The sequence below is a fragment of the Schistocerca cancellata genome, chromosome 3 (assembly GCF_023864275.1).
Source record: "Schistocerca cancellata isolate TAMUIC-IGC-003103 chromosome 3, iqSchCanc2.1, whole genome shotgun sequence".
In the NCBI taxonomy this organism is placed as follows: domain Eukaryota; kingdom Metazoa; phylum Arthropoda; class Insecta; order Orthoptera; family Acrididae; genus Schistocerca; species Schistocerca cancellata.
Window position 1 is genome coordinate 97,518,503 of NC_064628.1, and position 13,187 is coordinate 97,531,689.

At 41.7% G+C, this 13,187-nt stretch overlaps 1 protein-coding gene across 1 annotated transcript in view; it reads right to left on the reverse strand.

Moving 5' to 3' along the window:
• The window catches only part of LOC126177095 (T-cell immunomodulatory protein), a 425,282-nt gene that overhangs the window by 56,458 nt on the left and 355,637 nt on the right, over positions 1 to 13,187 (reverse strand). Inside the window, exons 6-7 of the mRNA XM_049924349.1 lie at positions 11,374 to 11,559; positions 9,383 to 9,661 (exon numbers count right to left, since the gene is read on the reverse strand). Of these exons, the coding sequence (XP_049780306.1) occupies positions 9,383 to 9,661; positions 11,374 to 11,559 (465 nt within the window). The remainder of the gene's footprint in view (positions 1 to 9,382; positions 9,662 to 11,373; positions 11,560 to 13,187) is intronic.

The following is a 13,187-nucleotide window of genomic DNA, read 5'->3' on the forward strand; positions in this document are numbered from 1 at the left end:
GTGAGTAGCGATTATCTTTTTCATAATTTTTTCAAACTAATGGTCTGTGACATTTTGCTCAGTAATGTGTATTAAATTAATTGAGATCATGAAATCCTTTTTGCATGTAGAAATCATCGAATTGACTCCTGTGCCAACAATGAGAACGATCATTGATGGAATCATCAAATTGACTCCTGTGCCAACAATGAGAATGATCATTGATGGACAATCAACATGAAATGTGCAAAAGAAATGGTTATCGACTGTAATGTCAGTTTCAGTATATAGATAATTTAACTACCCTTATTTCTTCTGCAGGTATGTGAAAACCAAACTCAAACCAGATCACACTGGAACTTAGTGAGGTTTCGTAAGTGTTGTGACTCGCCGATCATTCAAAGTGCCGCCGCGCAATTACGCGCATCCTCTACGTGCGGCGCAGTCTGCCAGCCATGCAGCAGCTGCACCACCTAAGCGGCCTGACGAGCAGCGGCCGCCAGACTGGGACTCAGTGCTCATTCGAATGCTAATGTGAACACGTCTTACTTGTCAACGTACTCTGTGACTTATATGTGTTGTTGTGTCGTTCAGAAATATATGTGTTAAACTTGAAGTTCTAACAATTGGCGACGAGGTAATGGATTTTTCCTTTTCACCGTTGACTCACAGGGTTCCATGGCTGCTGTCGAGCAACTATTGCAAAATCTCCATGAACAGCAAACGCTTCTAACAGCGGCGATTCGCGATTTCGTCGCGGCATCAAATGCGGGGCGTTTCTCGTCGTTGGCTGTACCTCCTTTTCCTCCTTATGACGAGACGGCGGAAGACTGGTCTGATTATGAAAAATGTCTTCGACAGCACTTCTTGGCCTTTCATGTCACAGACGAACAACCATGTAAGTCTCTGTTCCTTTACTGGATTTAACCTCAAATGTGTCGGTTGTTGTCACAATTGGCTCCTTTGAAGGATCCTGCATCTTTCTCCTTTGCTGAAATGTGCTCACTTCTGTCTGTCTATTTTTAAAAGCAAACGCATGTGGTAGCCTCTCGTATTGCCTTTTATCGTTGTCAAAAACAACCAAATCAATCCTATCGCGCTTGGGCTGCTGAACTTCACGGCCTCAGTCGAAAGTGTCAATTTGTTACTGACGTTCACAAAGAATCCTATGCCGATTCCATGGTACGAGATGCTATTATCCGGTCGGCGCCCGACAAAGAAGTTCGGCAATGTGCCCTTCAGTTGGCGAATCCGACTCTAGATGAAGTTCTCTCCATTGCGCAGTCTTTTGAAATTTCTCGCACTGCTGGGGCGCAAATCGAGGCGTGGGGTGATGTCGGGGAAATACAACCTCTGTGCGCTGTTGACGACATGTGCGGCGCATCCCCGCCGGCCAATGTGGCCGCAGTGCGCTCGCACGTGCAGCCTTGGCCTAGCCGTAAACAACCTGCTAAGAAACTGCAGCAAAACCCCCGGCAACTTCCTTCATGTTCGCGGTGTTTTACGAAACATTCATGCGAGGATTGTCCCCAACGTTGGGCTGTGTGTCACAATTGCAAAAAGAAAGGTCATGTGTCTTCCGTTTGCAAATCTGACCGCATACATGATGTTCATGAACATGACGCTGATTCTGATTCTGTGTTGTCTGTCAATTGCACTTCTTCCCTTTCAGGGAAGTTATTCCTCACTGTCCAAATCCTTGGTTGAGATGTTCGCGTGCAAGTGGATACCGGTTCTGCTGCCACTATAATTAATTCTCAGATGTATCTTCAGCTGGGTTCTCCACTCCTGTCCCCTGTCACTCGGCAATTACGGACGTACAATAAACAGAAGACAGTTTAATGCTGAGGTATCTTACAAATCTGTCGTTCGCACTGTTCCCATATTTGTGGTCGACCAGAGCAACGTAGAAAATCTTTTTGGTTTCGATGCCTTTCGCGTTTTTGGGTTCTCCATAGATGACTCTCTCAATATTGTCTCTGATGCTATTCCTTATGCTCAACTGGATTCCTTGTCGACGACATTTGCGTCCCTTTTTCGCCTGGGTTAGGCCGTGCAAACGACCTTGAAGCTCATATCACGCTCAAACCCACTGCTCGGCCTAAGTTTTTTCGGGCTCGGCCCATTCCTGTGGCCCTTCATGATCGGGTAAAATGGGAGTTGGATCGTCTCACTGCTTCAGGGGTCTTGCTTCCTGTCACTTCCAGTGAGTGGTCCCCCTCCTGTCGTCGTAGTTGCTAAGCCAAATGGTGATATTCGTCTCTGTGGCGATTTCAAAGCCACTGTAAATGCTCAATGCCTCATCGACACTTACCCTAAGCCCCATCATGAAGAACTGTTCACTAAACTTGCTGGAGGCCAGTATTTTTCTAAAATTGACGTGTAAGAAGCTTATCATCAACTTCCTCTAGTCGCTGCTTCCCGGCAGTTTTTGGTCCTTAACACGCCTTTCGGCCTCTATCAATACCAACGCTTGCCGTTCGGGGTTGCTAGTGCCCCTGCTCTCTTTCAGCGATTCTTGGAACAATTATTGCTCCCTGTCCTGGGGTGTATCAATTACATGGACGACATTGTTGTCACTGGCTCCACCACTGAAGAACATCTTCAAAATCTCCGCACACTTTTTACTGTCTTACAGACTGCCGGTCTTAAGTGTAATCTTCAGAAATCACAATTTTTTCAGGCATCTATCACGTACTTGGGGTTTCAACTCTCTCGGGATGGTATTCGTCTGCTTCAACAAACTGTCGCTGCTATCGATGCCCTTCCTCGCCCTACATCTGTTAAGGAACTGCAGGCCTTCTTGGGGAAAATAGCATATTATCACAAGTTTTTACCATCTGCGGCTTCGGTGGCTCAGCTGTTGCATCGCCTGTTGCATAAAAACGTGGCTTTTCACTGGTCCGCGTCATGTGAAGCGGCTTTCCAGAAATTGAAGACTATGCTGAAACAGGCCCCGTGCCTGGCTACTTATCGACCTGGCCAACATCTTGTTCTTGCCACAGATGCCTCTCAATACGGGGTCGGTGCAGTCCTTGCGCACCATATTTCTGACGGTTCGGAACAACCCATTGCTTATGCCTCCAAAACGCTCACGGATGCCCAAAAAAAGTGTTCTCAAATTGAGAATGAAGCTTTGGCCATCATTTATGCTCTTCATAAGTTTGGTGTTTTTCTCTATGGCTCAAAATTTCATCTTGTTACGGATCACAAACCACTTGTTTCCTTGTTTCATCCATCAACGTCACTTCCTGACAAGGCTGCACACCGCCTCCAGTGTTGGGCTCTTTACTTGTCCCGTTTCAATTATGAGATTCATTTCCGGCCAACGGCTCAACATGCGAATGCTGATGCTCTGTCTCGCCTTCCCATGGGTCCTGATCAGGCATTCGATAGGGATGAACTTTTGTTTTTCCACCTGGATGTTGCCAAGCAGCAGGTTGTGGACAGGTTCCCCATCACTGGGGACAGGCTGGCGGCTGCTACGGGTTCTGACCCTACCCTCTCCCGGGTTTTACGCTGTATTCAGAAGGGTTGGCCAGATTGCCCGTCCGCTAAGACTTCTGATCCGTTGCAGAACTACTACGCTTTGCGCTACCGCCTCACGGCTAGGGATGGTGTTATCCTCCTCTCCACTGACAATGCTTCGCCGCATGTTGTGGTACCTGCATCTTTGTGTGCTTCGGTCTTGTGCCTCCTTCACCAAGGGCACTGGGGTGTGTCTCGCACAAAAAACTCTGCGCGCCGTCATGTGTACTGGCCTGGCATCGACTCTGACATCGCACACATGGTTGCTGCCTGCGGCCCTTGTGCGTCACAGGCCACTGCTCCGAAGTCATCTTTGTCACCGTGGCCTTCGCCTGAGAAGCCCTGGGAGCGCATTCATGCTGACTTTGCGGGACCCTTTTTAGGTACTTATTGGCTCCTCGTAATTGACGCCTACTCTAACTTCCCTTCCATTGTCCGTTGCACTTCACCTACCACTGCGGCAACCACCAGTGCTCTCGCCCGCATTTTTTCTTTGGAAGGCCTCCCCTCTACTCTTATTACTGATAATGGTCCGCAATTTGCCTCTTCCGAATTTACGGATTTTTGTGCTCGTCACGGCGTTACGCATGTCACGGCCCTGCCATTCCATCCACAATCCAACGGTGAGGCTGAATGGCTGGTCTGCACATTTAAGGCTCAGATGCGGAAACTTCTGACTTCTTCTGCTGCTGATGATGCGCTTCTCCAGTTTCTGGCATCTTACCGTTTCACCCCCATGGGCGACCACAGCCCGGCTGAGCTCTTACATGGCCGACAGCCCCGTACACTACTTCATCTTCTGCGGCCTCCCACCTCACGGCCGCAGGTGCCTTCACTTGGCCAGTTCACCGCTAACGACCTCGTCTGGGTACGTGGATATGGCAGGCGGCCAAAATGGAGCCCGGGCCGCATCTTAAGACACCGTGGCAGACGCCTGTATGAAATCCAGACGGATACGGGTGTTGCATTGCGTCATTCGGACCAGCTTTGGCCTCGGGTGCCAGCAACGCCTGTTCTGAATGCCGCCACACCACCTTTGGCTCTACCTGACGCTCGGGATCTTGGCATCTCTCAATACTCACAACGCAGCCCTCTCACCGTCATCGCGATGCCAGCACCAGAACGGACGCCACCAGGAGACGTGCCCATGCAGGAACCGGAGGACTATCCTCTGTCAGAGCAAATCTACTCGCCTCCTCCTCCAACGGACGCCGACACATCACCCATGTCTCCTGTCATATCAACTGGACTTGCTGCAATGGGCAGATTGGTGCATGGGGCCCCAGCAGATTCGACACCTAATCGCCCATGTCTCCTGTCATATCAACTGGACTTGCCGCAATGGGCAGATTGGTGCATGGGGCCCCAGCAGATTCGACCCCTACGTCTCCTGTCATCTCGACCTGTTATTATTGGGGACACTTCCGTCCATACGGGAAGTCTCCTCCTCAAGACTTTACGGTGAGTCAAACAACGCCCATGGACGTTAGCCATCTCCAGGATACCTCCATCAAGACCAGTGCAACAATTTCAAAGGGGGGAAAAGTGTTGTGACTCGCCGATCATTCAAAGTGCCGCCGCGCAATTACACGCGTCCTCTACATGCGGTGCTGTCTGCCAGCCATGCAGCAGCTGCGCCACCTAAGCAGCCAGCCGAGCAGTGGCCGCTAGACTGGGACTCAGTGCTCATTTGAATGCTAACGTGAACACGTCTTACTTGTCAACGTACTCTGTGACTTATGTGTGTTGTTGTGTCGTTCAGAAATATATGTGTTAAACTTGAAGTTCTAACAGTAAGCATCATTAATTCAATTATTTCAGAATAGCAGTAATAAGAGGGAAGTTAGGGTAAGTATCCCACAGTATTTACAGTGAGACATTTCTTGTAGAATGATAAAAGAAAAATTTACAGTTTGGAGCATAATAGAGTCTAGCAAGTCCCATTTGCTCTAACACACTACGTACATGGTCTTTGGTGTTACAAAAAGTTTCCCTCATGATTTTCAGATATCTAAGTGCCTTCATCTAACAATAAGGTACTTGGTTTTAAAAATAGCATCTGTCTTGTGATGACCAAACTGCAAAATTAATGATCCTTGGGAATGTAATGGTCAATACATCAAATGCAAGAGTCTGGTACAGCTTCTTGTGCTCTTCTGTTAGTATGATCTGGACCCACATTCTTTCCAATATCTGAGGCTAACACTACATATAGGAAACAATCACAGACTCTCTGGAAACTAGAATGCAAATGTCATCAATGTCAATGATAGTTGTTCCCTAATAGTCACAGAAATGCTTCCCATCAATTAGTTTATCATTTTTGTTGGTGGACCATTTTGTTCTTCACTGCAAGCAATCTCATGTCACTGGTAATCAAAACTGGCAGTCTAGTATTAAGAATTATCTTTTCTCTTGAAGTAGCTATTACTCTAGCAATATCAAATTCAAAGCAAGCAATAAATATACTGTAATATTAGTTCTTAACGGTTCTCTGAACAATATGCCCTCAGAGATCTAACAGATTTCCTAAATCCAACAGTTCCTAAATGAAACTGTACCATGCTGTATTTTAGCTGTGATACTTCACTACACTGAACGGCATTATACAAGAGAGTTTTATAAATGTGCGATATTTTTAAATTTGTTATATGACACTGTCAGTGGTACATAATGGGTAGGGTGAGACTACTTAGCTGTGCAAGGGCAGGTAACCTACGGAGTATGAGAATGCTCTTTCCTCAGAAGGATTTTCACAAGGCAACTTGGATAGCACCAGATGGTAGAATATAAAATCACACAGACCATGTCCTGGTTGACCAAAGGCATAAAATATGAAAACCACGAGAGGAGTCAAAGTACAAATAGACTAATACTTGATCATGAAAGAGGTATGATAACAAACAGCTGTGGTAAAGCCAAGGGGAGAAAACAGCATAAAAGAATGGAGTACTGATATAGACAAATTGAAAGACAATGACATGACATAGGAATTTGTCTTAAGCTTCAGTGAAAGACGACCTCAATATTTATGGCCAGTGGAAAATGATAAAAACAAAATAACAAAATAGGCAGCAGTAGAAATGTCTAGAAAAAAGTAAAGGAAGAAAAATGTAAGGTTCTAAGAAGAATGACAATATTATGAAAAGGATAGTTGCTACTCACCATGTAGCAGAGATGCTGAGTAGCAGATAGGCACAACAAAAAGACTTTCAAACAAAGATTTATATTCATCAGAATAGACAAAAAAAAAAAAACACACACACACACACACACACACGCACACGCACACACACACACACACACACACGCACACGCACACGCACACACACACACACACACATGTGCAAACACAGCTTATGCACACATAACCACCATCTCTGGCTGCCAAGGCAGACTGTTGTCAGATGTGTGTGAGTTGCATTATTTGTGTGTGTGTGTGTGTGTGTGTGTGTGTGTGTGTGTGTGTGTGTGTGTGTGTGTGTGTTTTCTATTCTGATGAATATAAATCTTTGTTTGAAAGTCTTTTTGTTGTGCCTGTCTGCTACTCAGCATCTCTGCTACGTGGTGAGTAGCAACTACCCTTTTCATAATATTGTCATTATGCCATTCTGACTTCTCAGAAGAATGTGAGGAAAAAAGTGAAAGAAAGAAGAGAAGCAAAGTAGCATCACCTACAGGAAGATTCCACTGAAAGCAGGGAATCATATAAAACTGGTAATACAGGAACCAAAACTCTTCCCAGAAGAAAAGGAAGAAGATGTGGAGAGTTTAATTCAAAGAACAGAAAAGGATGATACTGAAGGGAATGCGAGAGATTTTTAGAGGTCAATTAGCTTCTTCAGAAAAGGACATATACCATGGATGTATGGCATTAAATATAAATATGACAATAAATGTATTAAAAATGAAAGATTTGGAAATTTTGAAGAAATATGTTAAACAGCTTTTAAATATCAAAAATGGAAGTGTAGACATGGAGGAACAACATAAAAATTAGCATGTAGAGCCTTTAGTTGCACTGTCAACAATGAAAGAGACTACTGATGCAATCAAAATACCAAAAGACAACAAAGCTCCTGGGAGAGTAACATTTTAAACGAGAAAGAATAGCAGGTGAGTGGAAAGAAATGAACACAGTATCAGTCCATGAAAAGACAATAAACAAGAATTCAGGAAATATAGGGGTATCTCATTAATTCACACAGCATACAAAAGTGTTCTCCAATATTCTCCAGAAAAAGTTAGATCCATATTTACAGGAGGTAACAGGCGAGAAACAAGTGGGATTTATGAAGAGTCGAACCACATCTGAACAGAAATTTGTACTAAAAGAAGCCATATATATAAATATGGTTATAATAGAAGGAAACATTCCATGAAGGAAAAATATACCTAAAAACAAAGATGATGTGACTTACCAAATGAAAGGGCTGGCAGGTCGACAGACACACAAACGTGTCGTGTGTCTGTCGACCTGCCAGCCCTTTCATTTGGTAAGTCACATCATCTTTGTTTTTACATATATATAAATACTGAGAATCCAACAACACAATGGCAATATTATTAGTTGATATCTAAAAAAGCCTTTGACAGCAAAAAATAGAGTAAACTTGTGGAAGTGGAGAAGTATGGAATACCAAGGAAGGTTACAAATCTTGTAGAAGTTACACTGGTAGGCTTGGAAGGGATAATGAAAATGGATGGTGAATGCTCCATGGAATATAAGAAGCACTCGATGCAACATGTGAACCAGAAGAGGGAATTAACATAGGAATAAAAATGAAAGTACTGGCCTCTGCAGATGATGAAGTATTAATCACTGAAAATCTAGGTGACCTGAAAATACTGGGTAGAAAGCTATTTCAAAAAGCAAAGGAAGTTTTATTAGAGATAAAAGAAAAAAATCCAAATTCATGAGGGCAGAAAGAAACTACAAGGCAGACAGGTGGGAAGCCATGCAGATTGATGACAACGTGTTTGAAGAATCAGAAGAGTTTACATATCTGAGGGTTGTGTTAAACAACAGAAATTATGAGAAATAAGAAATAGAAGTGAGAACCAAAGCAACATCCAGAGCATTATATTAATGCAACAAATTACTCTCATTCAAATTTCTTTCAAGAGGAACCAAAAATAAGGATATATAAAACTATAATTAGACCACGTCTGTTACTTTGCACCATAGCCCTTCTCCTTTGCTCTGAATGATATACTACAATAATAGTTTTCATTACAGTTGTTTTCACACCACAATACTACTTCTAGCTCTTCTCACACTGTGTATTCTAACCTCATTTTTGCTATTTTCTTTATTCTCTCTATACATCTCTATGTCAGCTTTACAGCTGAGCTACAATAATTAGCACATTTTTATGTGCTTGGCCAGTGATACATGTCCCTTCTAAATGATGTGTGTTTGTCTTCCCTCTCACATTAAAAAACAAGTTTATGCTAGAAATGAATAACATGCAGGGACTACTATTGAAGAAAGTTGTAAGTAGAGTGTGCATGTCAATTAACTGCAGAGTAGGAGTTACTCTAAAAAATAGAAAATATGTTAAATAAATGTATTTGGAAGACCTAAGAAACAAAACTGACAAAATCAGGAAACTCACAGACAAACAAACCAGACTGCAAACAAGAATCAACAAACAGACAATAGAAAGGGTGATTTTTGATGAAGAAAGAAGGATGAGATCTGAGAGAATGAAGAAGTACTGGCCTGACAGGAAACTGAAAAATTCTTTGTATAAAGTTAGCTAGAGTGGTCCAATGAAGGCCATAAAATGTAAATAATAAAAAAAATGTATTTGTTTATTGTTCATAAATTCATTAGCTCATATATAATGTGGAAAAAATTATTAACACTTACCAGAAATTGCAAGGCCACCCACTCGGTGAAGATATTCAGAGACCTTTTGGCCATTCTTATTCAATACAAAGACAATCATAAATGTTTTTTTCACTGCAAGTATGATCCACTTGCCAGTGGATTCACATTCTGATGACTGTGGAAGTGAGCTTATGGCATTAACCTTAATGTGGTCTTCTTCATCCCATAGTACATAAGGCATTGCAGTTTCTGCTGGTACATCTTTAAAAACGTCTGGCAGGACTGAAATGTGACCATCCAAATCACCAACTACAGTGCCTGTGAATTGAAGACCAGGAGTATTGATGGGTAACATATCATCAGAGAGGGCTTAAAATATGCCATCACTGCATCCTACAGAATCATAATTTAATTCTCTTGCACAGTGGCAAAGTGTAGTGTTAAAGAATCAGGAGTGACAAATGCTGTGAATACTTTCTGCTCATTACTGAAAAACAGCTTTCTAACATTAATAAAGTCATCAACATGGTCTGAAGGCCTCTTTTTATATCCCATTCAATTGCAATACAATAAACAAATCACAGACAAATAAATAATTGACAAATTTCCTAGAGAGATTGTATGATTAAATGGGAAGCCATTGCAACACAAATTATATACAAGATCTGTCAAAAAAAAAAAAAAAAAAAAAAAAAAAAAAAATCCAGAACTTCATCCACAAAATTTTTCTACAACTCCCTTTTATGTATTGTGCATGGTCCCCTTCAAAATACTCTCCTCCACAACTGATACACCACTCCCAATGCTGTTTCCACTTCCGGAAACAGTCTTGGTATGGCTCTTGGTGGATTCCGCAAAGCACCATCTGTAAATTTTCTTTTATTTCATCTATAGTTGCAAATCTTCATTCTTTCAATGGGGTTTTCAACTTTGAAAATAAAAAAAAGTCTGCAGGGGCCAGGTCTGGAGAGTATGGGGGATGAGGCAGCACAGTGATTTTGTTTTTTATGCAATAGTCACAAACAAACAGGGATGAATGTGCAGGTGTGTTACCGTGATGCAAGAGTGGCAAATTGTCTCATCAGGCCATTTTCTTCCCACATTTTCTTGCAGGCATCGCTACATTTCCCGATAATGCCATTGATTAACAGTTTGTCCCTGTGCCCTGAATTCATGATGAACCAATCCTTCAAAGTCAAAGAAAACTATCAGCAAGGCTTTGACATTTGACCTGACCTGACCAGCTTTTTTTGGTCTTGGAGAACCTTTCCTGACCCATTGTGGAGATTGAGCCTTGGTCTCAACATCATAACCATAGACCCACATCTGAACATGTCTTTATGGTCTTAATTCATGAGCATAGGATGAACTTGACAACAACGTGATGAATTCCAAGATGCTGTGTCAGGATTTCATTATATGATCCAACTGAAATGTTACATTCTCCTGCAATCTCTTGGACAGTCAGTCTTCAATTGATGTGCAAAATTTTGTTGATGCTCCTGACATGAAGATTGTCAGTAGACTGCAAAAGGCATCCTGAAAGGGGTCATCTTTAACTTCTGTCTGAATGTGAACCATTTGTAACGCGAAGCATGGCTTAAGCACCCATCACCGTATGCTTCCTGCATCATTTGGTGTGTCTCTGTAAAGGTTTTATCAAGTTTCACACAAAATTTAAAGAAGACACACTGCTCCTCTAACTCTGCCATCTCAAAATTCGCAAACTGTGTGACACAACATTCTACTCAATACAGTACTGAACAATAACTAACAGATATACATCAGAACAATGAAACTTCCAGCAGGTACACATTAAACACAAATGTGTGCAGGGATGCTAACCACTTTTCGCTCCAACACACAGTTCATGCCAAATTACGAATATTCTGGAATTTTTTTAACAGACCTTGTATTCCATTTGTGGATTTTCTTCATATTCTAGTGAAAATACATTCCAGAAATTAACTTGGACATTTTCTCAACAAACTCATCTGTGGACTCATAGTTATGAATCAAATGAAACTTACCAATGGACAGACAGAGTAGTGCAGATGGGAGGCTCATCTTTGTGTCCACAACTCTAATTAACTGAACACTTGCTGCATCCCACTGTGCCTCATTCATCACTGCTATTTCCCATACTGATATACTTGCATCAGTATGAGTTACAGCAAATCTGCATGAGTCTTGTTTCAACTGGCCCCAGGTAATCACTACAAATTGTGGTGATAGATAATGACTATTAGTCTACAGAAAAGGAAACACAACAAACAAACAGAAAAAGAAAAAAAAAGAGATCAGTTCTTTAATAAGAGGTATATAACTGACTCAGACCAATATATAGGAACAGTTTGTGTATATTTGCTGAGGTAGAGGCAGATAGATATTCATTGTTCACACTACTTGTGATCTGCTGCTTTATTCATACAATTATTTCACCTGCAAAAAATAATTAAATAATACTTCATTAGTAATTAACTATATTTCCATTGTAATATGAATGGCTGACAAAGAAGAATTTAAATATTCCAGAGCTGATTTCCTTGCTAATAACATACAAATCTTAAGGAGCTTACCAGAGTATACCACACTTGAGATCAAAATTCGGATGACCAGTTCATTTACTAAAACAATATTTCACCACTGGATTCAAAATTCCTAGAATGGAGTATGGCAGTTCCCTCAGTGAAGACCACAAAGCATAGTATACAAAAATTAGTGTTGTGGTATATGAGTAATGCAACTTAACATTTCTCTCTGTACTGGATATGAGCAACTACGAGTTCAATATTTATGGTGTAATAATAACTCACCAAGCAGTGTGTGTCCTTCACTTGCCAAACATAATCATTTCCAGAATATCAGATGGAATTTCAAAGTGAATTTGGTGAAAGAAGGTACCATTGTATAGTGTTGCACTTAGAAATTGTAGCATCTAAAGAAATGAGCCAAAGATTCCACACGTCATAGTTTCTAGCTCTTAATGCTCAAATTTAGTTATTATAACACAATGATAGCTGTCTGCAAAGAAGACTGCAAGTAGAATTCACTGCTAGGGAACTAATTTTCTTTTTGACAGTTACTACCCCTCCACATATAAAATTTGTTCAAATATAGCTTCCCCAATACATAAATGACAATTTTTACAACTGATTTCATTTGTTACTCTTACCGAACTAGTCATTTCGACCGTCACAAGATTTGATGAATCACCACATAATTTCAAGAAACCTAATCTCAAACATGTCACCCAGCTTGTTAGTATAGCTATGGTTACCTCAAGCTGGGATTCAGCATGAATACTCTTCTTAAAAATCTTCCAACCTCTCCCAGAACAGTTTTATTATGCCCTCTCAACCACTGGAATGTCTGTGGGGCACTATGTTCCACAATTCTTTCTCTGGTATGTGATTCATATTTAAGCCAGATCACTGCCAAGGTCTCTCCAATGTGTCTACCCATCAGTGTCTCAACTACTGTCTCATCAATCATTAATCAATATGCAACAATGTTTACTTTACAGTTTGTGTCAGAAATGCTTGTATATCAGATGACTGGTCGTGGACAAGTGTATGCTTCAAGTGTATGCTATATACGAGGGTTGGAACTAAAATAGTGGAAACTATTTATTCACAACCGATACAAAAGATTTACATGTTGCACCTGTTACTGTCCTTCAGAGTAGTCACCAGCATTGTGTAGAACCCGTTGCCATGGATGTGGAAGGTGGAGTATACTGTTAGCAGAGCCTGTTCTGTTGATGATGCGAATGGAGTGGTCTACTGCCTATCGAATCTCTGGAACAGTTCTGAAGTGAATGCCACAAAGCCAAAACTGAAAC